This window comes from Rousettus aegyptiacus, unplaced genomic scaffold, assembly GCF_014176215.1.
Source record: "Rousettus aegyptiacus isolate mRouAeg1 unplaced genomic scaffold, mRouAeg1.p scaffold_m13_p_3, whole genome shotgun sequence".
Classification (NCBI taxonomy): Eukaryota; Metazoa; Chordata; class Mammalia; order Chiroptera; family Pteropodidae; genus Rousettus; species Rousettus aegyptiacus.
Window position 1 is genome coordinate 16,249,803 of NW_023416306.1, and position 27,477 is coordinate 16,277,279.

Below are 27,477 nucleotides of genomic sequence, written 5' to 3' on the forward strand. Positions count from 1 at the left end.
TCTGCCTAGACAATTGGTCAGCACAGGCTAGAAACTTACTTTCCTTTCACAGGTAGTTGTGTGGCAGAGGTGAGAACCCCGAGCCATGATTTAGGACACAAGCATGTCCCTAGCTTCTCTGTCTTAATCCCTGTACAACCTAGGACACATGCCTTCACCTTCCAGAACTTCAGGATTCCCATCTGTGCAATGGAAACAGGCTCTTACAAGGTTCGAAAACGACGAGGGCTTGGCAGCACTTTGAAAAGGGGTGATGCAAACTTGATTTCCATTTTCCAGTCTGCAAGCCACATCGCGCACCTCCCCATCCCTCACTTTCACTTCCAGAAGCAGCACACTCCCCAGACCGGCATACTGGCAGCCTTCCAGCACAGAAACAGGTATCTTTTAATTTGCTCCACCCACCGACTTGATGAATTATTTTTCTCCTCCTGCAGGGACTTTCCTGACTTCCTTCTGTAAATGAAGGAAGGAGCACATGAGCACACTGTACGTAAATACACTTGGGAAGCTTTCTTCTTCTTCTTCTTCTTCTTTTTTTTTTTTTTCTTAAACCAAACTTGGTTTCTGTTGTAGGCGGTACATTCCCTAGCAAGGCGGGGCACAGTGTGTTGTAGGGTGAGAGAAGGGGAGGCCAGGGGGAGGAGTAGGCAGTAATTAATTCACCCACTGTGAGAGCTGGTCTTCTATTTAATGGGGGGTCTCTCTGCCCAGGAGTCAGAGCCGTCTCCAAGACCAGCAGGAGCATGGCAGAGGATCAAGGGCTGGGCTTTGGGGAAACAGCCAGCATGGAAATGCTGCCGGAGGACGGCGGCTGCAGGCCCAAGGCCAGAGCTGGGCTCGCAGCCAGGAGCAGCAGCACCTGCTGGGCTCTCACCTGCTGCCTGGTGTTGCTCCCCATCCTGGCAGGACTCACCACCTACCTGCTCGTTGGCCAGCACCGGGCCCAAGGAGAGGCCTGTGTGTTCCAGGTAAGCAAGACTTTCCACTGCCTGGGGGATCGGTAGACCCTCTGCAGGCTTCTGGCAGCTACTGCCACCCTGGACAGAGCTCCTTGATTGTCAGGCTCCTTTTCTTTCTTACGTCCGTCTACATGCAAAGGAGACATGGATTGTGAGGGGTGGAGAGGCCCAGTTGGGGTTTTATTCTCAATATTTCCAGGAAACGAATTGTTCCTTTTTATGTTTATATGGGAACAATTTCAAGCCACACATTTTTAGATAATTATAATCATAGTTCACTGATAATTTAGGAATGTTCCTTTTCTTTGGGGGGAAAAAAACCTCTTTAAATTACATAACTAACACAGTCATTGAAAAAAGTCAGAAAACACAGATGTGGAAAAGAAATAATCATTATTACCCATAACCCCATAGAGGTAACCACTCTAAAATGTTAACATTTTGGAGTACGTAACTTCGTATTTTTAATAAGATGGAATTATTTGGAATGTCCCAATATGTTATCATTGAATTTATTGTTACTAAAGCCACGGCAGCATGAGGATACAGGTGGTTGTATTATATTCCGGTATATGTATTTGCTATAATTTATTTAATCAACCCCCTTTCTCAAGTTTAGAATACTTTTTCAATGCTCAAGAAAGAACCATCTGCCAGATGGTCTTGCTGGGGTTAGGGGTTATGGGGGTTGGGAGGAGCTTCGTCAAAAAATATACATAGGGTCTAGAGAGAACAATGAGGGGGTACAGGTGTCAGGCTAAAATGTATAATTCTGCACTAGGATCATCAAAAACGTTACAGCCGGAAGAAAGTACCATTCAAGTAATATCCCTTTTAAAAAAAATGCTCTTGCATAATCTGTTGATGGCTGCTTTAACTTCAGTCCAAAGTATTAAATTCCAGAGAAGAAAACAGAGTTTTCAATGGATTTAATTGGAAACCTGGCTTCTGAGCAATACTGGCCACTTCAAAGCAGAGACGTGGTGAGCAAGCCATGGTGAATGTGTAACTCACACTGGTCCACCAAGGTTAGCAAACAGAATGTGTGCGATTCAGGCAGCAGCATCCATGGCCACATGCCATGGTTCAGAAAGTGTAGAAATGTGCAGACAACAAGGAAATGCTTTTTGTGTTAGAGAAGCACTGCAGGGCAGGGAGGTCAGGCTGTGAGTCCCGGACCACCACGGTGCTGCTTCCCGGGAATCGAATGGCCATGTCTGGTCAGTGCTCTGGGACTCTCCCTCTTCAGCCAGAAGAGACTGTTTTTGCTGAGGCATTGAGTGACTCCAACAACCTGAGCTCTCCTGCGTTCTGAAGGGAAACATTCCCTCTGCCCAGGATGATATCTGGGATCACCTGTGTAGGCAGAAGCCAGAGAATACCTTTGCTGATCTAGAAGACCATCAGATAAATAGAGTCCAGAGGGGGCCAAAAATTTGCCAAGTCAGAAAGAGATTTTGAGACACGAGCTGTCACTTTACAGGAAGCCTATGAGGGAAGGCACTGAGTGCTGCCCTATTGTAGGTATTCATGACATGAAAGGGCTAAACTTAAATTCGATTATAGTTAAAGCATCTCCAGGGAGAGTGGACATGTGAGGACATTTGGAGCTGTGGTTTGGCCGGGAGATGTAACTTGTTGGTGCCTCAGAAGAGGAAGGGAAATGGGGGTGAGGCACATGTAACAATGGGGGTCCTGGAAAGAAATAGCTGGCCCATTCAAAGGAGAGAGTTTAAAGAAGAAAGTTTAAAGAATTTAAAATGGGTTCAAAGAAGGGTCTGTATGCTGAGATGCTGAGATGCAGACAGAATAAAGGAGCCTTCAGGACTGAGAGCATCTTGGGGTTAGCACAGTGGAAGGCCCATCACCACACCTTGGCCTGAAAGGGCAAAAGGAGGGAAGAGATTTAGAGGAACCCAAGGAAACTTAAAATTAAAGGGGGGAAGGCTGCCTAGAGGAGCTGGGATCTGAGTAGGGGAAAGGCCTGTAGTCTGCCAAAACAGCAGGGAGGGAGCATAGAAAGGGAGGGAAAACTTGTCATTCTGCTCCCAGCAGGCACGTGTGTCCAGTGATCAGCCTTGCAGGGCACAGGGAAGGGCCGAGAAGGGCAGAGAGGGTATCTGGAGGGGCTAAGGGATAATGACCAACTCAAAGGAAATGAAAGATGGGATTCAAAGAGGGAAACCCAAGTCACCATGCAGAGCCTTATTGGAAGGAACAAAGCCTTTTAAGGTTATCGAGCCTAACGCTGGAAACCAGACCACCTGACACCCTGCTCAGTGCTCCCCTCCACAGTGTTGCTCCTCTGACTTCAAAAAGATGGCTCCCAGGTCACTGAGGAGAAAAGGCTCATCTGGTCTCCATAAGGATTTATATACATTTCAAAGAAAAACTTACTTACATGTTTTTCTAAAGTTAAATGCTCTAGGGAAAAGGTGAGATAAGAAATCTCTTCTTTTACTTCAACAGGAAGAACTAAGCCTCTTAGTTTTAACCTGCTTTTGTTCTTATGATCTAGATCCTTCACTTAGAAAAACCTACATCTAGAACTCGAACCTAGATCAGTCTCCCTATAAGGCAGGGACATTTCACGAGCCCTACAGATACAAAGACCCACTGTAATCCCTTTGAGTAGATCCCCTCAAACTTACCTGGGGACAAATAAACACTTCGGTCTCCCCCCTGCGGTCCCCTCCCCTTCGTGTCCCAGTCCTTTTTCCCTTCTTCTCTTTACCTCCCCCAACCGAACTCCACTGTCTTCTGCCCACAGCCTTCAACTAGACTCATGAAATCTGAGATTGTTTATGGGATGAGTTTTCCATCCCCATAGTGAGCCAGGCTCAGGTTATTCAACCCTAACACAAGGAGAATTAAGAGAGAAGGATCTCACAGCCTTTCTAATACATTCATAGCAAGCCCAGCAGCAGAGGATAGTCCAATGATAATAATAACAATAAGAACGACATGGTGTTGACTCCCATTTCACATTTGCAGAGAGCTCTCAAAAAACATGATCCCACTGGATATTTATAGCAACCCAGAGATGCACTGAGGGCGTGAGCAGTCACACTTGGCAGATGAGGAACTTGAAATGAGAGAGTTAATGTGAGGACCCAAGATCACAAGGCTGGAAGGAGACCAAGCTAGGTCTCAGAGTTGGCAAGTCCACGGCTCTTGTGGTTTTCATGTTGCTTCCCCACTCACAATCAAGCATTATGATCACCGAAAGCACTTTCCATCCATTCCTTTGATAGATGAATGAATGGATCACCCTCATGTAAAACAAGAAATTCTGTAAAGATAAGCCTGGGCTTGAGTCTCCATACAAAAGCCAAAAGGATTCTCTGAAAACTTTCACTGGATTATGTCATGACCTTGCCTCTGTGGCCTCGTTTTTTACCACTCTCCCTCTTCTTCCCTTCCCCATCGGTGGCCTCTTAGCCACCCTGGCTTCTCTCAGTTCACCAGCACTCAAATATTCTCCTGTTCCCAGTCTTTACTTGGCTGTTCCCTCTGCCAGGACTGCTCTCAGGGACTTCCTCATTCCATCCTTGTACCAACCACAAGAGACTGGCCTTGCTAAGAATCTCTTCTAATCTAACACAAAAAAGGAGTTGAGGATTAAGAGGAGGCTCAACGGGGCTCAAGAAAAAAAAAATGTGAGCAAAGTACATAACCTCTCTGAGGTTCAGTTTTCTCATATTATCTACCTGATTCAAGTGCTGTGAGGATTCCGAGTAATCTCCATAAGGCCCCCAGTGAGTTCCTACCGACATGGACACTGGGTGTGTGTTTGTCCATTTCATTCCCCTAAGTAGAAAAGAACTAGGAGAAGAAAACACCCAAAGGCTAGGGGTCAGCAATTGTGGCCCAGGAGCCAAATCTCACCCACTTCCTGTTTTTCATAAATAAAGGTTTATTGGAATGCAGCCACACCCATTCACTTATGTATTGTCTATGGCTGTTTTCACACCAGGACAGCAGAGTTGGGTAGTTGTGACAGAGACTACACTGTCTGCCAGGTTAATGTTTACTATGTGGCCCTTTACAGGAAAAGTTTATTGACCCTTGATCTACTCCAATCTCTTCATTTTACAGTTGAAGAGACCTAGGATCAGAGATAGAAAGGAAAAGTTGTTCAGGGTCATAGAGCATGTTAGGAGGGCAGAACCAGACCTAGATTCTATTTCTACGTTGCTTGGCCTCATTCTACCAGAAAACAAGACTGACTACATGCTTGCTGGGTCCCCGGATACAGACATTGGAAAAAAAACATCAACTGGTGTGGAGATGTTCCAAATTTTTAGAAGCGGCAACAAGAACAGTTCAGGACTTTTAAAAAGATATCTTTTAAACTGGACTCTTCCTTAAGAGTTGTGTAAAAAAAGATTCAATGTGACAAACTCATTAACCAGGTACGTTACAGAGCAGAAATCGAACTTAGATGTGAAAAGATTTGGGATTAATACCTTTAGGTGATGTGTTCATAAATACGGCATCAGTTAAATATATCACGGTCCTTCCATGCAATGGAAATCTGAAGCTGTCACTTTTTTTTTTTTTTTTTTTTTTTTTTTTTAAAAATGAGGAATCTTTATATGCAAGGAAGAAGAGTTTCTCTTAGAGATGTCATAAAGAGAAAGAAGCAAAGTGCATGATGGCATATAGAACATGAAACACTTCATTTCTAAAAAAGATAACATATTCACACATATAAATAAGTTTACAAATGCACAGATTATCTTGGGGAAGACAAAAGAGACTGGTGACTCTGCTGGCGCCCAGGTAGGGGAACCAGGGAAGACATTTTTAAACATGTACCCTTGTATGTGTTACTTACACAAACAAAAAAATAGACATGTTAAAATGTGTTAGGTATTTAGACTCCTGGAGAATGTTAGGTAGATGTGCATCTTGGAAAAATCATGAGTCACAGGTTCAAACCCAGTTTGAATTCTGGCCTAGCCATTTCTTAGCCATGTTACTTAATTTTCTTGGGCCTTAGCTTCTTTATGGATGAAATAAAGATAATTAGAAATAAAGTATTTAAGGTATCTGGCAGAAAGTAAGGGATTAGTAAATGGCAATTAGGGAACTTCCCTGCTCACGGAAATTACCTCATAGAAAACAACTTCTCCACCTGCTCTAGAATCTGCTATCAGCAGGCCAGAGGATAGGTTTTGGCACCGAAAGGCTTTTCTTGGTCTCTGATGTTTGTGAGCTATCTCCATGCCTTGTTCTCCACCCTGTCTTGCACCCTTCAACCTACACTCAAATCCCTTCTTTACCTAGCTGCACTTGACCATGGCCTGGGCCTTCCGTAGGTCCTTAATGGCTTCCACTGTGCTCCAAATTGGTCCACAGACCCCACTGAACCACAGGTGCCCTGAGGCCAGGCCGTCATCTTCTCCAGACGCTGTGCTCTAGGCATAGCAGAATGCGTGACAGTGGCTCGGCCCCAAGCCTGATGCAGAGTCGGCACTCAGTATTATGCAATGAATTGTCAGGGATGTCATAGGAGGCATTGCTTCTCAGGGTTCTACCAGTGCCCCATCTCTGTCCTTCGCTTCCAGGTCCTACTAGAATCACCTGCACATGTTCTCTCCCATGTTCTCCCTGGTTTCCTCCAATCTCACTTCCACCCCTTCCTGAAAATCACTGCTATGCTCTTGTCCCTTATTCCCTGCACCCCACTAACTCCCCCGTACACACGCACATCCTCCTGAGAACCCCTCATCTCCCCCCAGAACAGGATCCCCTAGTGATGCTGGCTCAGGATTCACAGGTACACAGACTTGAGAGAAAGCCATGGCTCCACCACGTCACAGTTGCGACCTTACAATAATGTATTATAGACCAGACTCTATTCTAAGCTTTTCATACTTACGATTTTGAGAAGAGTAAATAAGATCATGTTTATAAAGTCCTTAGTGTGCTGTCTGGCATAAAAACACATGCAACACATGGTTGCTGTTATTACAACAGGCATCATCTCAGTTAATCCTTGAACTTGCACAATGAGGAAAGGATTACTATTCTCTCCATCTAGAGATGATGAAACTGAGGCTTAGACTAGTTCAGCTACATGGCAAGTCATACGGTTAAAGTGTGACATTGGGGTCAAACGCACCATATACATTCTTCCTAACTGCTATGCTAGTCTGCCTCTGGGTATAAGCCTAACAAATTATTCACCCCCTGAGGTGATCAGGATAATTCACCAATGATACCCTGAAAAGTGCTTGTCACATAGAAAGTACTCAATAAATGTTAGTCCCCTCCCCGCCCCCCCCCCCGAGAGCACCTAGCTATACCTAGCACACAGAAAGTACTTATTAAGTGTCTGCCGGATGGAGAGAAGAATGGACAGATGCACAAGGTACCTGACCTCCCTAAGCTTTACGCTTCCTGTCTATAAAATGGGGAGGTTAACATGCTGTCTTCATAGCACCATGCTGAGAATTCTGCAAGAAGAAATCCAAAAAGCGATTGCCATAAAACAGTTGCTCACCTTGGGTGAGCACTTTTATCTCACTTAAGCTATTTCCTCAGTTGGCATAATGACAGTAATAATCCCCTTTCAGTGTTTTCTAGAGGAAACAAACAGATAGTTGAGATAAGTTCTTTATAAATTACAAAACACCAAGCGCTCAGTGATGCTGCCCTTACTGTAGCCTCAGGAAGTCCCAGCATCCCTCAAACAGAAGCCCAAAGGTCAGGCTGTGGGCAAGGGGCAGAGAAACAAGGTAGTGGGGGTGAACTGTATAAGTGCAAAGAAAGGGGGGCAAGCGGAGCTGTGAGCATGAATCTCAAACGTCCTCTGGGAATTCCAGGATCCATTCATTCACCTTTTAAAGTAAACACACACATCACTCAATACCCAGTGTTCCTTACAGTCCTCCACAGACCACACACTGCCTGGCTGCAGCAGCATGGTGGCTGCTAAGAGATTCTCTTCCAGCCTGGTCTCTTTAATGAGGCCCAGCAGCTGACAGCAGCAACGAGCTTGGGTCGTGAAATGTGTAGGCTGAGGTGTACATGCCATTCCCTCAACCCCTTTGCATTCTGAAAAGGCAGAAGTCCAGAAGCAAACTGTGGACTGAGGAAGCCTCTCCTGTTGGGAGAAGGAGGAAACCTTCCAGAACTCCTAAATGATCCAAATCTGTTGGCCATAAAGAAACGCAAAAGTGGCTTCTGTTTGTCACTGAAATGATAAAGCCAAAGAGAAGCTCTATAGAACCAACAGCACATACCCCAAGCATTTATTGAGCCCAAAGAAGAAAAATGAATTAGATATTCATTTTATGTGTATGGTCTTTCTTAGCCATCAAAATAGTCCTGGGAGGAAAGAATCATTGTCTATTTTTATTGATGAAGAAACAATCTCACTGAGGTTAGGTGACATGCCAAAGTCAGACCACTAGGAAATAACAGAGCTGGGATTTCCACATTTGTTCTGCGGCAAACACCATTTATTTGCTTTTCACCACTCTGAATATTGCGTGTAAAGCCCTATCTGCTGCACCTTAGCAGATGATGAAATAAAATGGCCTTGGAATAAAACATTTCTAGGTTGGCTTTATCCCTGTGTAAGTATAGTCAGGGAAGCAAAAGGAAAAGTCAAGGAGGCAAATGTCTGTTTATTTGTTCCAGGGAGGATATTATGAGCCCTAAAACACTTAGGCCCTTGCAATTGTGCAATTTATGAAGGGGAGAAATGGATATGTCATCCTGTGTACAAACATGCTAGAGAGTGACTATGGAAGATGGGAGAAAGGCTAAATAGGTCATTAGTTTAAATAGACACAGGAATTTTTCTAGGGAAATGCCAGTAAGAGAACCTCAAAGACCATCTTGCTTCAGGTTCAATCATCCACTGTGTATGTTCAACTAATGATTATGGGGTTCCTGATATGTGCCAGGGTCTATACTTGATCTAAAGGTTCAGATCCCAAACCCTCCATTTACTCTTTGACTGTTAGCTTACAAAGGCTATTAAAAGGTGAGATGCTCCTTTGAGAGTAGCTGGACTATTAGATAAAGAACACATGTAAACACCCAACACAGGACCTGGGACCAGCCAGCACTGCACTGGACAGCAGTCTCCTCCTTTCCTTCATCCTTCTTTTTTATTTGAAGTATTAGAGTCATGTCAAAAATGTCTATAGTAATCAGCTATGGTTAGTTTGAGTCAGGTATCACAAATCAACATATCAAAAAAATTAAATTGAGAAGAAAAAAATCAAATGAGAGTAAAAATTTCCTGACTTATAGGAAATAAGGGGCAAAATGCCCCAGCTTGCTCAAGTCTAAGAAATGCTGGTGATGGTAGGCATGTATGCCCATGAACAAATGCAGTTGCCTTTTCTGGCTCTGACAGCCAAAGCTCACAACTTTCAACACACATTTCTGGAGCAATGAGTATGCTCCAAGCAGAGCAGGGTGAAAACCTGCAGGGGCCCCTGCAGTTCTAAAAGAAATGTTTCAGGTACCTACCTCTAGTATTAAAAATAAAATTTTTTTGTTAATTTAAACAAAAACTCAAAAGTTCGTATGTTCTCTTTCTTAGTTTTTCTGGATTGCAAAACTCTGGCTAAAGTCACTGAAGCTGAACCTTACTCCTTCTTCTTTCTTTTCTGCCTATCTTTCTGATGCCCAAGCATCAGCATATTTTGCCAATTGGATAATCCAACAGAAGTTCCAGGCACTGTCCAAGGCACTAGGAATATAGTGGTGAGCAAGATAGACAGACCAGGTACACGCTTGCATACAATTTGAATGCTACTAGAGAGAGAAATGCAATAAACACACAAATAAGTTATATCACAAATATCACTTCAGGGGGTGATAATGCTCAGGAGGGGAAATAAAATTGGATCCTGGTTCTCAGCCAGTGGTTTGAGAAGGCATTTAAGGGGGAATAAATCACATTCTTTTGGGGTGCACTTGCTTGAATGCTGTGTCTAAACAGATTTGGAAGTCATCCTTTAGGAGTCACTGTTTCCTATATTCCCTGGAGTAGCCCAGAAGCAATGGAAATGAATCAAGGCAGGAGGACAGTAAAGTTTTATTAGCCTGTTGTTGCCAGCAACCATCTGGAAAGTAGGCACTTAGCCAGCTCAAATGCATAAACCTTTCCCAAAATTAGCTACTATTTCTTCCTGTCAAATCTCTTCATTTATTTCTGTTTCCCGAGACAATAATCTTCTTCCAACGATAGACAGAGTTATTATTAAGAGAAGTAGCAATGGAAGGCTTTAGATGTTGTTCTTGGAAAAAGAGTCGCAGACAATGTTCTTGAGGACTGTGGGAATGTTGTGTTCTTCAACACCTGCCAGCTGGCACTATTGCAGCCTCCAGATGTTTAGTGGCATTCCGAGGCCACTAAGATCCATACATATCCATTAATAATTGGAAATAAAACGTGTGCGCAAGTCAAAGAAACTCAGCAGAGCAAATAGGGAAATATACTCACACTCCCAAATACGCGTCGGTGACAAGGGGACTGTGAGCCAAAAGGAGCACTCTTAACTCTTAGCCGAGTGTCTTCTTCACCAAAAATAAGCAGGATGGTTAAGATTTCTCAGCAGAATGAGTGAAGCAGAGAAGACCAACCAGGGAAGGTACCATTCTCTACACGAGGGGCTGTAACCAAGCTCCCCCTCCCCTATTTTCTTTGAGAACCCCCTTCATCAGTTCTGTCAATAGCAAGTAAGGAAACAGGATACTTTGTTAAATAAGTTCATTTCTAGGCTCCTTCTCCTCCCTCCAAACCCATCAAAGTTATTGATGCTGGACAAGTAGTCACATCAGTTGGGTTTAGCTTTTCAAAGATCACTGTACTCATTACCCTATGCTAAATGTATGTTATGATAGTCATCTGGCAGCAGAAATCTTTGCAATTTCCCAACTGCTCCCACACTCTATTGGGCCTCCTTACTCTTGCACAAGTTGTTAGCCTTTTCTGAAAAATAGCCATTACCTTTTATCACCTAGCTAATACCTGTGGGACTTGTAAAACTCAGTTTAGGGGTAATTTCTCCTGATTCCCCCACTTCTGGGATGGGGATGGTAAATTGGGACTTTGAATGCCAAGATAAATGTCTCAATAAAGTGATGTTTTAGAGAAAGGCTAAGAGATGGATTAGAGAAAAGGAGAGAATTGATGCAGAAGAGATCTCTTAGGAGGTTCTGGGAGGATCCAAGAGAGCAGCATGTGAGACCTAGAGTGGTGGCACGAAAGACAAAAACTGCAAAATAGAAATGACAGTTTAGGTTTACGAAAGAAGGAAAGCAAATGTAAGCCTGGTAACTGAGGGGAAGCAGTAGTGGCATCATTAACAGATTAGGAAGCAGAGAAAAGGGAACTGGAGAGACTATAAAGTCAGTTTATCAATCAAAGACAAGATCTTTGCCCTCGAGAGAGCTTAGGTTAAGTTAGGTAATGAGGCTTAGATGTAAAAAGAGCCTCACTGTGTGGGTTCTAACAAAATCACTGTTATCACAGAACTGTTCATAGACCTAGACTTGGAAATGGCACAGCCACATCCACATGGCCACACATATGCTCACAGAGACACCTGTGCACACACCACCACACCACAGACACATGTATAAACACAGATGCATATGTGTGGAGCTGTCTTCTCTCAGAGTCACATAGACACACAATTCCTCATTCACAAGCACACTCACACACATATGTGGGCTTTAAGATGTAAAACTGATCAAGTGTCCATGGTGATGGTGAATATCACTGTGGGGACTGGATACAAGAACCAAATCAGAAGACTTGGTTGAGTCAAAATCATTCCAGAGAAGGTTATTCAGAAATATTGTAAAGTGTAAAATTGTGCTTTTATTCCTAAGCTAAGAGCTTAATGTTACTCCTCAGCTGTCTGTTCAAGCATATATATCATGATTCCTTCCATTTCCATACATTCTCTGGACTGACTCATATTTTCTGAGTTGACCTTCATCTCAAACCTGGGGGTTACCTAGGGCTACAGATGTTATTATTCCTATTTTATAAACAAGAACACCAAAGCTCAGAGGATAAAAGTGTCTTGCTCAAGATCATATTGTTAATAAATGGTGGAATGGATTCAAGTCCAGGTCTGACTCCCTCCAAAGCTGTTATTTTTCCATTCCCATGTGGTATCTGAAATGGCTCACAAACTAGGGTTGCAATGAAGAAAAACTTATCATGTATCGCAAGGAAACAAGGAAGGATTGTAGAGGCTGATGAGAAAGAGAATATAATCATCACTTCTTTTTTATATCATTGTTTGACTAATAGTTCCAATTTTTAAACTGTGGTGAAAAAAAAAAAAAGAAAATAAAGCAAGTGCTACTGTTTGTTCAAATAATAGAAGCAATGATAAGATGTTGGAGTGCCCTAGAATGGAACAGGAAAACCTCTCAGGACAGAAAGTGAAAGCTGAGCTTCAGAGATAAGCATAACAGAGGGAAAGGTCACCGGGGTGCTGCAGGAGGAAAGAGGAAAGCTTGGTGCAAGATTCCCATCAACCAAATATTTTCATTCGCATTTCCCTCATTCCAGAGTACCCAGGCTAGGTAGTAGCAGCATCTGAATTATATCCATACTCCGGGCAGCTGTGTGGGTGTTGGGGTCAAAAGGACCACAGATGGTCTAAACCATATCTTTCTTTCCCAATAGACTCCAAAAGGACAGGAGTTTGGACCTTCACATCAGCGAGCTTGTAAGTATATTCTTATTTGATGCCTTTTTTAATGGGGAATAAGAATATATCTAGTAGTTCTGGTATGTAGGCAGTTCAGAGGGATGCAAACGCAGAGAAGTAAGGGGCCTGCTTAGCTGCTAAGAAGGTAAAATGGTGCCATGGCCAAGTGCATGGCCTGTGGAATTGATGACCTTTGGGAAAATAATTTCCTGTGTCTCCATCTCAGTTTTCTCACCTATTAAAATGGTTATAACAGTACCTACCTCCCAAGGGTAGTTTAGATTAAATTAGTTATTTCCTATAAAGGTATTAGAACAATGCCTAACAAATCAAAAGTATGCATCATCATCATCATCAACATCATCTTTATCTCTGCAGTTAGAACACACTCATCCAATATAATCATCTCAAAGAACCAAAGGGAAATTCTGAGGATTTCTGGAGAACTGATAGAGAAACTGAGGACCAGAGAGGAAAAGGGACCTATCAAGTTCGTATAGCTATAAAATAGTTTCTACCCCATTGTCCAGGTCATCTAGCTGCCTCAGTGGCCATAGTTAAAGGACGAATGAGATGGCAAAAGGCCAGTTAGCTCCCACAGGAGGAAAGCAAAGGCAAGGTGAGCTTTATTGAGCACTGACCATATACCAGGACACATCCTAAGCACTCTCCATCCATGGTAGGAGTTGAAGTGCCCATCTTAGAAATAACAAAAAAGAGTCTCAGGTTAGAGAACCTGCCCAAAGTCATGGGGCCAAGATTCATTCAATGCCCCGAATGCTATCTTCACTCCAGTCGCCCTTTTACTCATAGACAACTTTTTCTCTTTCATTACAGACGTACCTCCCAGCACTGGTGGAGATAAGCCAAGGGCACATCTGACAGGTAATGCTCCTTGGAATGTTTTCCAGAAGACCATAGGTCATGGGCCTGAGATTTCTTTCTGCATGTTTGCCAAAACTTATTCTAGTAGCTTCAAACTGGAAAGCACACCCTTTGATAAGAAACTCCTCTCCTCAGTCAAGGGTTTTCAGATGTCTTCCTTCTTGGAGGGATTCAAACACCCAAGTTTCTTGGGTATTTTCTTTCAGATTCTGTCAGCTCCCCTTCCTTTCACTACTGTTTTTCTCTTTCATTAATACACTCGGTCACTCAGAAATGGCTTTCCTTAGACTCTGAGATTCTCATAATTCAAAATCTGGTCAAAAATGAACAATCCCAAGTTGCCAATTTATAGAGTCCATCCATATCTTACTCAAAATGAAGTTATTGGACATTTACATTCAGGCAGGTATTTCTAAAGAATTTCCACTGACATGAAGAGATTAAGAGTAATCTCGTAATATCACCAATTGGCCAGCTCTCCAAATCTAGTGTTGAAATTTTGTCATCTTATACCTGGAGCTGTACATACCTCTAAGACTCCAGAAGGAAGAGCAAAACAATGCAGAAAGATGTTAAAACCTCATTGGAAAACTAGAGTTAAAAAGCAAGCATACTCTCCTGAACTATAAGAAAATTTGCAATCCACAGGGAGATATCCTTGGGCAAGAATTTGTCTTAACATTTAATCCAGAGGAAGCTGTTTATGGGGAGTTTTGAGTGAAAATTAGGACCAGGGATATGTCAAGTCACCATCACTTACCACTTGCCTATAAGGATAGGAGGTATTGAACAGGCTAGGTAGGGAAATCTTAAAAACTAAGTATGGAGATGCCACCGCCCTTTCTACTAAATAGGAGGAATAGAAATTGGTAAGAGAATCCAGGTTCTACTGAACTCCTAATATGTACCAGACACTGTGGTAGACATTTTACATCCATGGCTCATTTAATCTGCATATAAGCCAAATGACATGGGGAAACTGAGACTTGGGCAGCTAAATTCACTTGTTCCAAGTCACATGACTAAGAAGAGTGAGACTTGAGCTTGACTCTCGGAACTACACTGTTTCCATCACAACACACTTCCTACCCAAACTCCTGCTTGCTGCTGTGTTGACACAACTAATTGCATGCTAATGTAACAGAACTTGCTTTATCTAGAGACTAAATGACTTTTGCTTTTGTATCATCTGAGAAGAGTTTTTCTTTTTTAATCTACTGTTTCACCAGCAAAGAAGTAGAGACTATCACGGGTGACTACAAAAGTGCCTTTCAAAGATTTTACAAAAAAGCAATAGAGCTCTCCAGAGGCCACTTAGTGCAGGGTCAAGGGAAGACCACACACATTCCGAACATGTGTCATAGTTGCAAAAGAAACAATAATCCAGTTGGCAATGGGAAAGATGATTTAGAAAAATCCAGGAACCACGTTTCTGGTCAACTACTAGGTGTGACTAAGTGCTTCTTAAAACATAACCTGTCCCCAAACTGTGACTGAGAGGACGCAATGATATTTCTATGGATTTCAAAAGCAGTCGTAGACTTAAAAAGGGTTTTTATTTTTCCTGAAAATTATTAGTTTTATTGCAGATTATCTTATTTAAAATAATGGTTTGATTCTATTCATTTTTCATGCTATAGACATACTTCATGAAAGCATGCATTCATGTGTTCTATAAAATGTATATGTGTAAATAATGAAAACATAAGAAAATATAAATATATATAAAATAAATTAGGCCTATTTTTTAATCTGTCAAAATGAAAGATGCTAATTTAATTGAGGAAAAAAAAGTATGTATTAAGTATGCTGTATCCAGCTATCATGATAAAAATGTCCATGTCTTTTTCATTAACTTGATCTTCAGAACAGTGCTGTGAGGGAGATTTATCTCCAGTTCACAGACAGAAAATTGAGACAAAAAAGAGAAGCCAATTAATAACCTAACATGTTGTAGAGTCAGAATTGGAATGGGGTCTTAGTTGCTGAGAGCCCTGTTCCCTGTTATTCCACAACTCAATTACATTGGCTTATATTTAGGCCCTGTCAATGTGGAAGAAAGATTTCAAAAATGTTCTGGATCTCTGGTTCCAATATATATCCTTCACATTGATTTTTAATAATTACTGCCTGGATTTCATGTGGCCTTGGACCACAATGTTAAAAGGGAGTGACAAGAAACATCTGACTCTCTATGAAATGTCCTCTTTGTAGCAGAACATGTCTCAAGCAAAAAATCTAGTAAAAGTGAATGTAGTTTAGAAAATATCCCTAATAATAGGGTTTTTATACATACCATGTCTTCTAATCCTGTCCATGGGTATTATTATCTCCTTTTTAAAAAAAAAAAAAAAAAAGGAAGGAATGTTAAATAAAAAACAAATCCTGACAGAGTAAGATGAGAGTTTATGCAAAAGGATTATTGCAGGATGGGGAGGAGAGGTAGGGAAAGGACTATGGCAAAAGGGAGAGGTCAATTTCAATAGAAGAGCCCCTAATCATAAAGTCTGCAAATGTTTCAAGAGTTAGACTAAGAGGATTTTCCTTTTCTAGAGAGGAGTGAACAGCACTAGAAAGAACCAGGTGTAGGAATGCAGGGAGAAAGGTTGTCATGATAGGAGAAGAGGATATTTTAGAGGCCACCCTATAATCAGGAGAGACTATACTGGCTCAGGCTGAGGGTGGGCCAAAGCTTGGGGTCCTAGAGAAAGGAGAGAAACTTAATCAGTTTGGTTAACAAGTATTTTGTTCTTGATGAATTAGTAAAGATAAAAGAGTTTGGTTAATCATTTATGAGGCAAAGAATGGGAAACTGGAGGGTTTGATGTCTGGACTTGTCATAGGTAAACAAGGGGGAAGGAGAGGCATTCCCCAATCTTATCTAAGTCATTTGGGGAAGACTGCTTCCTGATAGTAAGCTATTTTACAAAATGAAAGAGTGAGGAGATTTCTTAACTTTCATTGTTTTCCAGGATCACGGGGCTAGGTAAAATTTTTAATTGTCAGGTAAGAAAACTCAGGCTCAGAAAGGCAAAGTAAGTTGCCCCAGGTCACCAGCCTACGATGCTACTTTCTGAATAAATATCCACACACATTTCCACTCGTTCCTCCTCCAACAGCTCGTCAGCTGTGGGTTTTAGTCAATCACTTTACTCTTTAAAAATGATATGAGACAATCTTTGCAAAGTCCACAGGTTCTAACACAAACAAAATAAATTTCTCTCTTGTCTTTGCAGTCGTGAGACAGACTCCCACACAGCCCTTAAAAAATCAATTTCCAGCTCTGCACTGGGAACATGAACTTGGCTTGGCCTTCACCAAGAACCGAATGAACTACACCAATAAATTCCTTGTGATCCCAGAGTCAGGAGACTACTTCGTTTACTCCCAGGTCACATTCCGAGGTACCACATCCAAGTGTGGTGAGATCAGCCAAGGGCACAGACTGAATAGACCAGATATCATCATCGTAGCCATCACCAAGGTAACAGACAGCTACCCTGAGCCCACCCAGCTCCTAATGGGGACCAAGACGGTGTGTGAAATAAGTAGCAAATGGTTCCAACCCATCTACCTAGGGGCCATGTTCTCCTTGCGAGAAGGGGACAAGCTGATGGTAAATGTCAGTGACATCTCTTTGGTGGATTACACAAAAGAAGACAGGACCTTCTTCGGAGCCTTCTTGCTATAGGGGCAAGGAAGACATCATTGACTGAAGGTCCTCTCTTCCTACCTCCTACTTTTCTTCATTTATATATAATGACAGTCATGGTTTTCTTGGAGTATTCCAGAGAGATAGTGGTTTAGCTATGAAATTTAGGGCCCAAGAGTTCACACTTTAAATGCATTACTGATGAGAATACTAACAAGAAAAAGGCAGAAGAAAGCAGACATACTTGTGGTTACTTAGAAGTGATGAGTTTCTAAACTTTTAAACTCTGGTCACCAAATGAAATGATGAGATCTACTCAAAACCCATCCACACTTTTCTACTACACCAGTGGGCCTAGTTGTCATTCAGTTCAATTATGAAGCATTTTCTTCAGTGCAGGAGCCTTGAATAAAATCCAAAGCCACAAAAAACAGTGTGAACCTTTCAGAGGAGAAATCCCTGATCAGTTTCCCCAAACATGGACTTTAATGCCTTGCTTAAAAAAAAAAAAAAAAAAATTAAAGCTGGTATTTTCATGAATGCTCTCAAAAAAGAAGCTAGTTTTCATGCTATCTATGGCAAATGATAAAAACTGCCTTACTCTTTGTTATGTACACCAGAGTCAAAACAAGTAAATATGAGTTCCACAGGCATATCAAAAATACAATAGCATTCACCACAGTTTTCTTGAGCACCTACCTTCTGGGAGCAACCGTAACCGAGAAGACACCATGAAGAAAAAGGCAAACTCTAGTCAAAACTTACATTAACATCACCAGATGGCTCCTGGTCAAATATGTCTTAACATACACCAAGGACTAGCTTCGAGTCCTAAAAAAATTTCGTCTGACAGTGTTACGTTGAGTTTCTGAAACACTCCTGATTGTGTCAGATATCCATCTGGTTAGGTCACTCAAGAAGACCGAAGACAGATTTCTAACTAACTAGACCAACTGTTCAATACCCTTGATTGATGCCAGGAAACAATGGACTTATCCTCTAGGGGGAAAGAAAATCAATCACCAAGTGGAAAAGTGAACCTAGATGTACTTCGAGGTTTTATTTACAACTTTATATGCAGAATGTTATATGGGCATTTTTCTCTTAACGTAGTCAACAGGATTTAAATGTAGGATTAACTAATCAGTTCAGCTGAGGCTGCTTACCTAGAGGGAGGGGCTGGACATTGAAAAGTCCCCTCCTGTGCTTCAATGGGTCTGTATCCTCTAACCTGTATGATTTTCCTGTATTAATATGTCAAAGATGAAAAGAGCATTTCTGCTCTCTTAGCCTCTGTTGACTTGTCTGTAAAGCAGGAATCCACCAATTTGCTTCCCAGGATCAAACGAGTTCATGGGCATGAAACGTTAACTTTGAGCATTCTGTGAAGGCTGTAAGCATGTCAGTGAGACATGCAGAATGACCTTCAGCACCCTGGGAGACCTCACAGATGGATCTGAAAGCAAACTTGGCACTGAAATCATTCTTCCCCTTGTTTCCTGGAGAATATAGAGACCAGAGGTGTGTGATGGGGCTCTTGAGCACAGTGATTGGTGTAGTGGTATGTGATCAATGTTTGTTGTTGGAATTAAATAAAAATTTCCAGTTGTTCAGTTGGGAGATTAAGGCTCTAAAGCCTTCAGCTTCTCCAAACAGGAAGCGCAGCGCTCAGCGGGAGCACAGAGGAGGGTGTGGTCTCCTCCACCTGGTTCAGAAGAGTCTGCATGAAGGAAGTGAAGCCTGAGCCAGTTCTGAAAGAGGGTGGGCGGGCAAGAGACAGCCTCAGAAAAGGGCATCTCATTTGGAGGAAATACCCTTTACTTAAAGCAGAAAGGAAAGGTTTCTCGGTAACTACAAAACCAGCTTGAGAAGAGAATGTTTTCTCCATGGACTGACCAACTCCGAGAAGAATATTTATTGGTAGAGGTCAGCAATGTTTTATCAATGACCGTCAACTGGCTCCATGATCATAACTAATGACTCATTAAGAAAATAAAATACTCTTTCTGCATCTGCACGAGAGCACCAAGCAACTTGGGATACGGGAAAGGATTTGCATAGTGGAGGCCAGAGTGGCCTGCCCATCTTCTCCACTAAAAGGACTTTTGTGCCAAGTGTCCACCCACTGTTCCATAGGCGATCTGGTGGATTTGGAAGTTTACTCAAGAAACTGGCGTTTCATATGATTCTAAAACACTTGAGGCATTGGAAAATCCTCTCACATATTTATTTTGCTCCTGTCATAAGCTTGTTTATTGAAGAATGTATTATGCTCAAGTTTTCACTGCTGAATTTGTTAAATTCTCTATGATACATCTTTTACTGTTTGGAAAGGCCCAGCCAAACATTCCTAATAGGACTCAAGTCAGAACTTCTGTTTCCTAGGCATTATCTCCATGGCAAATATTCATGCTCTAGTACTTAAAATGAAGTGGAAGAATGCTTTTTAAGAACATGTGGAAGACTTCTAAAAGGTATAAAGGGAATGAATTCAAAAGTTTGCAAGGGAAGCAAAAGCACGCTTTAGAAAATAGTAAATTCAGGGGAAAATGGTTTACTTGTTCAATGTCTCTCAAAAGGCCAAATTCAAATCAATTCCACAAACATTTACTGAGTACCTACTCACCCTGGGGACACAAAGATAAATTATTTTAGTCTCAGATATGTTTATTCTAACTGCTCAGCATCTCCGTTGTCTGCAGATTCTTTAATTTACTTTGGTTATATTAGCTAATTAATTAGCTAACTTTAGGCACATGGATATTTTCTCACTATGAAAATGGGTGCCATTTGATGAAGGATGATTGTTAACAAAATTGTTTACTCTAAGTGACTTTTTAAAAAGCTACCCAAAGATAGTTTTTTATAAATAAAAGAGGAGAGAATAAAGATATTGTTTCTATAGTAGAATCCATTATTAAGCCAAATGTGGACAGAGGTTATTATCTCTTGGACTCAAGTTTAGCCAGCAACACTCTTGAAAATAATATTAGAACTTTATAGATGACCCAGAGGTGCACTGAAGAGCCTATGTCTCTTGGTAAAAACAGGAACCATAACCAAAGTGCATGTCACTAGTATTTTGATCCTAGCATGGTTTAGAACCACTCGATAGAGCAGAATTGCTTATTACTATAATTCCTAAATTTTTAAATTAAGGTTCAATAGAATATGAAAGGGTATGCTGAAAAATATCTGGTTCAGTTCAATAGCAGGACATGTCAGAGCCCTTGGCTCCATTTCAATCTAAGCAACGTCACTCTAGAGGAAATTTCACCTCTGTGTTCGTCAATAATCTCTCTGGGTTATAAAAGTTCAGCTAGCTCACTGTGCATGAGGCACAGTCATTGCCAACATTCTCTTGCAAGGTATTTTCCAAGTCCTTTCTCAATCGTATTTCCATAATTATGACATTAGGGATTTATCCTTCAGGACAGGGTGGTTTACATTCTGCACCTTGCAAAACATGTGCAGAAGTCTCTTGCCTCAAGATTTCTTGCTCTCTTAGGGCCCAGAACCCTAGAAGTGTTTTGTCATTTTTAGCCAATTTTTTTTAAGTGTGTATCACTATCCCGGATATTAACAGCAATTGCATCATATTGGCAGCTGGGCCTGATGAGAATTCAGTGGACTGTTAACTCCTGAATGCTTTTGCTCCAGTGGTGAGAGAGTATGGGTTAGAGCACTCACATCTGTGCCCTGCCCCACTCCAACCATATTTACAATTTCCCGAGCTCTGAGATATATTTGCCCCCACCCCTTTCATCACCTCATTTTGAGAAGAATATATCATTCCAGCTCAGATGAAAGTTACTTATTCAGAGCCATATAAGGAGTTAATGGCAGATCTAGAGCCAGGATACCGTCTTCCTGAATTATAATGCTAGGCTCATCCAATTACCCTCTGCTCTTAGCAAATAGTATTCGTTGTAATAACTGGATGAGAAATTGGAAGAAGACATGAGAAGTTTTATCAAATGCCTATAGGATGATGTAGAAGGGGAGAAGAGACTTCTTCCATGTCTCCCTGGAGGAAGGACTAACGAGTTGCAGTTAAAGGGTCACCATTTCTGGGTTGATACTCAAAGAAACTTTTCACCCCAAAACGGAATGTACTCAGTGATTTCTCAGTCTCTGGAGATATTCTAGCAAGGGGCTTATCTCAAGGGTTTTATAGAAGACATTCCTTCATTGAGGTATGAGGGATTGAGCCAAAGGATATCTGGGGTCTTTTCCAAATCTATGATTATGCCATTTTTTAATTAACTTCTGTGTGTTCTATTTGATCATTAAGAACCTGGGAGGTCTTGTCAAGAGTTCAGTAGCTTCCAAGCTAGGAGTGAATGCTATTTCTCACTTGTTCAAAGAATGTCCAACACAAAGTAACTCTGAGATCTTGGCCAATAGAGAAGTCATGGAATTTTAGAGTGAAAGGGATATGTTGAGTTTACCTCTTCAAGTTACATCATTTAAGGATGAAGAAACTCAAGCTCAGAAAGATGACACGAATGGCCCAATACTAGACAGTAGCTAGTAGCAGTGTTGAGACTAAAATTCATATCTCCTGACTCCTAGCCCATCAATCTTTCTATTTCATTCATGAATCAGTTATTTTTGAGCATCTGTCACATGACAGCACTTACCTAGAAATTAGAGAGCCAAAACAAGAGGCAACACAACAGGCAAGCCCCGCTCTCCCGGTGCATATACTCGAGAGGAAGGAGACACACAGTTTCAGGTAAATAAAGTAGCTGAATTTAATTAAATGATTTTATTCTTAAAGTCATTAAAATATGTAACTTTCCCCTCTTTTGTTTCAGAGGTGTTGATATTGAACAAATGTAGGTGTTTATGTGGTTTTAGTGATAAGCCCCATATGCTTTCATTGATTTTATGTTTTATGTTAAAACGTCATAACCCCATGGTAAATTGCATATTGTATGTTGTTGGATATGTACTTCACTGGTACACAGCTCATGTCTTCAGGCACTACTGTGTCAGCTCCAATCTCTGTGAATGAAAAGTTGTATGTATTAATGTATTTAATAGATGTAATTTAATAAATTGGCATAGAAAGCCATGGAATTTAAAAAAATCGGTCAATCTTTTGTTAATCTGTTAATTTAAGGTCTCTGAATAACCTCTTGGGGTTTTGAAAATGCATCTAGTTCTTTTATACTTCAGTGCCAAATGGCAGCCAATTTTCACAGGTTGTAAAAAATCTTATAACAAATTGACTGTGAAAACCCATAGATTGTGCCACTGCTCAAATGAGGAGGGAAAGGGAGAGAAGAAGGGAATCTACTGAGTTCCTTTTATGAATTAGGAGACTCTGCTTAAGTGGCCTAAACTCATATCCAGAGAGGCCAGAGAGAGCCAAGTTAGTATGTGTTGGAGCCAGAACTTGGACCCACATCTGACAGTGCACCCTGCTGCCTCTCACAAAAACAGCTACCGGCAGGAATCAAAAGGGTTCAACCCATCCATCTCTCTCCATTTTCCAGAACAGTAACTGGAGTCACTATTGTTGTTCAGCCAATATTAGATTGGGACCTTCTTGAGTTACCATTTCTGTGGGTCAAAAATGGTCAAGTAGAATGTGAGTTGTTTCCATCTAACAGTTGTAAGTAAAATCAGACGTAGATTAAGAGAGAAAAGGGTAAGACTCTCCTCAAAAACACCAGTCTCAAAAATTCCCCCTCCCAATGGGAAATCTGCAAATGTATTTATGTCCTTCCAAAATCGGTTCCTACGTTTAGCTTGCACTCACTTCCGGGGGTGATAAAAACAAACACTTTTTACACTTATGAAGAGATATGAATTATTTGCCCTAAATTTATTAAAAGCCAAATATATACAAAACTCACAATGCTGGTTCTCCAGATGAAAACCACTGTTAATCTAATCTAGCTCACCAAAGACAACTTTTCAATCAATTCTCAAAAAAGACTCTCCCATCCCTAGGAACTCTGAAGCAGGAAGAGAAAACTAACCAAATGTTACTCCTGATATTTGCCCAGTTGTCCATAGTAAACATATCAGGTGTCCAATCAGAGTCCAGCTAACATTCATCCAAGATGCCCTGGGGCAGTGTCTGGTTTGGTTTGTTAGACATGATTCTGACTGGTGAATGCTTATGGCATACTGGTTGTTAGATATTTTGAATACCAACCCTGTTTACATTGCTCTCACTCACACACACAAACACACCAAAATAATAATAACCATCATCATCATCATCATCATCATCATCAATAATAATGATAATGCTCCAGGGTGGAACAGTAGAAAACACAGTGGATTTGGAGTCAGCAGACCTGTGTTTCAGGTCCAGGTCTGCCAGCTGGCAAATTCTGAGCCCTTGGGCCAACCACTTTATGTTTACAGATCTCAAATTCCTCCTCTGAGAATCAGGAGCAGAGGTGGATGAAGTGAGCTAAAGTCTCTTGCATTTGCAGTTTAGAAATAGGTCTTAATAATTCTATGCTTGGCTTTCAAATGAGCTTCCTTTTTTCAGGTATAGGAAAGGGGGAGAGAAGAGAGTTTCTCCAAGAGAAAGCAAAATTCCCCCATCTACCTCGTGCTGCAAAGCTCTCCAACTGGCACGTGGGGACTTTTCACCCCATCAGTACAGGAAGTAGAAAGGTAACTGGAATCAAGATGTAAACTCCAGGGCTGGTGAATGCTGTTCCCCTTTGACAGCTCTCTTCTTTCCCACTCTGCTCAACTGGCCCTGTAACTTTCACTGGGCTTGGCAGCCCACTCGCCATTCCATGTAACTAGGGTGGCACCCTCATAGGCTAATGTTGGGCTTTCACACCAATACTTAACAGCAGGCACTTCTTGTGTTTCTACGTGATGTTAAGCTTGGAGCTCCACTCTTCACATAGGTCATCTAATTCCAAAATGTTATGAGACTGGCATTGTCATCACATTATACAGATGAGGGAAATGAGGTCTAAGAAATTAAGTCCACTTGCCCATAATTACTCAGCTAAGCCAGATTCAAACTCAGACAGAATCAAAGTGCCCACCTCTCAGAGTTTACTGTTAGAAGTAAATAACATTTACTGGGCTAACATTTATTGGGCACTTAGAGCAATACTTACTTCTCCTGCAATATCTCATTTAAACCTCAGAGCCTGGTTTCCCAGCTCCAAGTTAGTAGAACACATCTTTGCTCAGAGAGATTGGCGTTCCCAGGAATGGCCCTCCAAATCCCCAAAAGGTGACCACGTCTTTCATTCAATGCAGTAACCATCGAGGGAACAGCCACACTAACTCAAGCAGGGATCCAAGGATTCCCTCCCTTCCTGAATGCCAGGTCCCACTTGCTGTCCCATCCCTAGGACCTATAAAGGCAGCACTGGCACTGTGCAGCCTTTCCCAAGCTGGGGTGCCCTAACTCCATCACGCCCAGCCCTCACACTAGCCCCAGCTCCCTACCACAGGATCATTTGGGTCTTTACTGGCTCCAGGGTCCTCTGCAATGTCATCACCCACCCAAGGTGGCCTCTGTAGCCCCATTTTGCCTTTGTCTCTAGTCTCTATCCTGCTTTTTTCAATCACAGGAAGACGTGAGCACCTACCCTGCATCAAGCACGATACTATGCACTTTGTAAACACTATTTACTATCAGCATCACAAAAACCAGGACTGTACATACTACTATCATAATGTCTATTTTGCAGATGAAGAATCTGAAGCTCAGTGAGGTACAGTGATTTGCCCAGAGCCACAGAGCCAAAATGTTAAATCTAGACTTTGACCCATCAGTCAATCTAATTCCAATTTCTTGTTCACTGTCCTGTTCTGATTCTCTGCTTTGCCCATCTCTCTGCCTCTTTCTCACTGTGTACTCTTGGGCAAGTTGCCTGACTTCTTTGGGCCTCAATGAGGACCTCTTAGATCACTTCCAGCCCTAAGGGTCTATGAGCACAGCTAAGCAATGCCAGAATTGTTATCATCCCTATATTACAGATGAGTGAGTTCAGGTCTTGCTTTCCTACCCAGAGCCTTCTCCTCTCCAGGCTATGCATTCATCCCAGGGGTTTCGATGCACCATCATTAAGGCCTTTCCCAGGGGCCCTTGCCTGGTGCCTCCCCCAAGCAAACCTGCTTAACTAGCTCTATGTTTATCTCATGTTTTTCAGGACAATAATTCTCAATTTTGACTACACGTTGGTGGGAGTAAGGGATGGGGAGATTTGAAAACCTAATTCCCAGGTCATACCCCAGATTAATTGTTAGAATCTCCAATCATGGAAGATGAACAACTGTATTTTTTTAAAACTGCCAGGTAGGTCAAAAGTACAGCCAGAGTTCAGAATCAGAATTTCTGAAACCCTGGCATATGAAGCAAAGAGCAAGGCATTGAAGCTGGACAGCTCTGTTACATTCTCTGCTCAGCTACACTCCATCTGTGAGATTTCTCATAGCTCAGTTAGTCTAGCTGAGCATCACCTTCCTCATCTGTGAAATGAGAATGATAGTGGTATATGCCTTATGGTGCTCTTCTGAGGATAAAATGAAATAATGCCCATAACAGTGCATGGCTCCAGGTCAGTATGCAATAAATGACAGTTGTCATTCTGTCAGAAAGTGAACTAGAAATTCTGTTTCCTGTATTTCTTTTCTGTTTCATTTAAGAAAGCAAAACCAAATTATGGAAATCAAAAATCACAATAAAATGGGGTCGAGTAAATGATGAGCTGGGGACTTGGTTATTCGCTCATTCAACTGATATTCGATAAGTACCTTCAATAAATCAGGCTCCTCCTGGGTTGAGTGAGTAAAATAAACATGATTTGGCTTCACCAAGCTTCTGTACTATTGACCTGAAATTGTGAGGGGTACAATAATGTAATTAATAATTGTAATAAGTAATCTCAAGGAAACAAACAGGGTGTGAAAACAGAGAACAAGGGGTCCTCCTATTTTACATGAGTGATTCAGTGTATTTGATTTCATTAACATTTGGACTTGTGACTCCACAATACAATTACTAACTGATAGCAAGTGTGACTCATTCGGCAGGTATTGCTAATTACTAGAACCTTCAAGGGCAAAGAATTAGATGACTGAGCACTGGCCAGCTGCCAGCTGCCCACGAACCAAAAGCAAATGAGTTGCAACTTGGACTCCTCTGGCATGACTGGTGACAACCACCCCGCCGATCCCTAGAACCCCATCCACACTTTCCAGTGGGAAACATTTCTCCTGCAGCCACTGCATAGGGATCCAGAATCTTTCTTGGCACTCCCTGTTAATTTTCAGCAATGACACCCTGTTGCATTTTTCTTCCCTCTGTACCAGGGAATTATCCCAGTATTCATCCTTCCACTAGAAAACACAGTCTGACATCATAAGAAAAAAATTACTAGTCTGTATCTGTTCTCCCAAGAGTTCCATGTGGAGGAGAACAGGGTCTGGATGACAATATCCATTTTATAGAGAAGTAAACTGAGACTCAGAGAGGAAACCATGGTGCCTAAAGATTTATAAGACTAAAAAGAGCCATGTCCGGCTGACCCCAATACTGTGCTCTCAGTCCCATGATGGCTCCCTAGAGGATACAATTCATGGGTTAAAGGATTAGAGATGCCCTACTCTGAGAGTACACATGGCAAAAGTAAATCCCAAATGCTTGTGGATTTGATGCAAGCAGGAGCAGAGGAGTAAGGCCCCGATGCACTAGGACATTCTCATGTCTCCAGGACATCCTCTCTGTTAATACATTCATGGGCTCCAGCACATGAGGAGCATCATCATCTTCCACCAAGTGTCCAGAGGCAGAACCAAGGGTTCTAGACATTTAATCACTCACTAATATTGACCCTGTCTTTTCTATTTTATTACAATGGCTCCCTCACTGGGCTCCCTACTCCAAGAGAAGTTAACTCTAATCCATCCACCACGTAGCAGCCACAGCAGTCTTGCTATAAAAAACTGGACCATACAGTTCTGTTTCAAAATGCTCTAATAGCTTCCTATCTTCTTCAAGGGGAAATCCAAGCTCCAGAACTTGGCATCCGAATCTCTCTGCTTCAGCTGGAATCCCCTCCCACTATGTGATAATGAATGTTTAATAACCGGCTCTCCAAAATAAAACTCTGATTTACACTATTTGCCAGTATCCATGGTGCAAATATTTCCACTGTGACCAGTTTGAAGCAGCCAATGTGTTGCCACTGAATGGAGGAGATGAGAGGAAGTGTACAGTAACACAAGTGCAATAAAAATAAATAATCTCAAAAGGATAGATAATAGTAAA

The 27,477-nt window shown here is 41.7% G+C and overlaps 1 protein-coding gene across 1 annotated transcript; it reads left to right on the top strand.

Moving 5' to 3' along the window:
* The first annotated feature begins 629 nt into the window (after window positions 1-629).
* TNFSF15 (TNF superfamily member 15) lies at window positions 630-22,300 on the top strand. Its single transcript, XM_016152452.2, has 4 exons — window positions 630-971; window positions 12,643-12,685; window positions 13,505-13,552; window positions 16,789-22,300. Exons 1-4 carry the CDS (start codon window positions 747-749, stop codon window positions 17,241-17,243), a joined length of 771 nt encoding a protein of 256 aa, XP_016007938.1. The 5' UTR covers window positions 630-746; the 3' UTR covers window positions 17,244-22,300.
* Window positions 22,301-27,477: the final 5,177 nt, after the last annotated feature.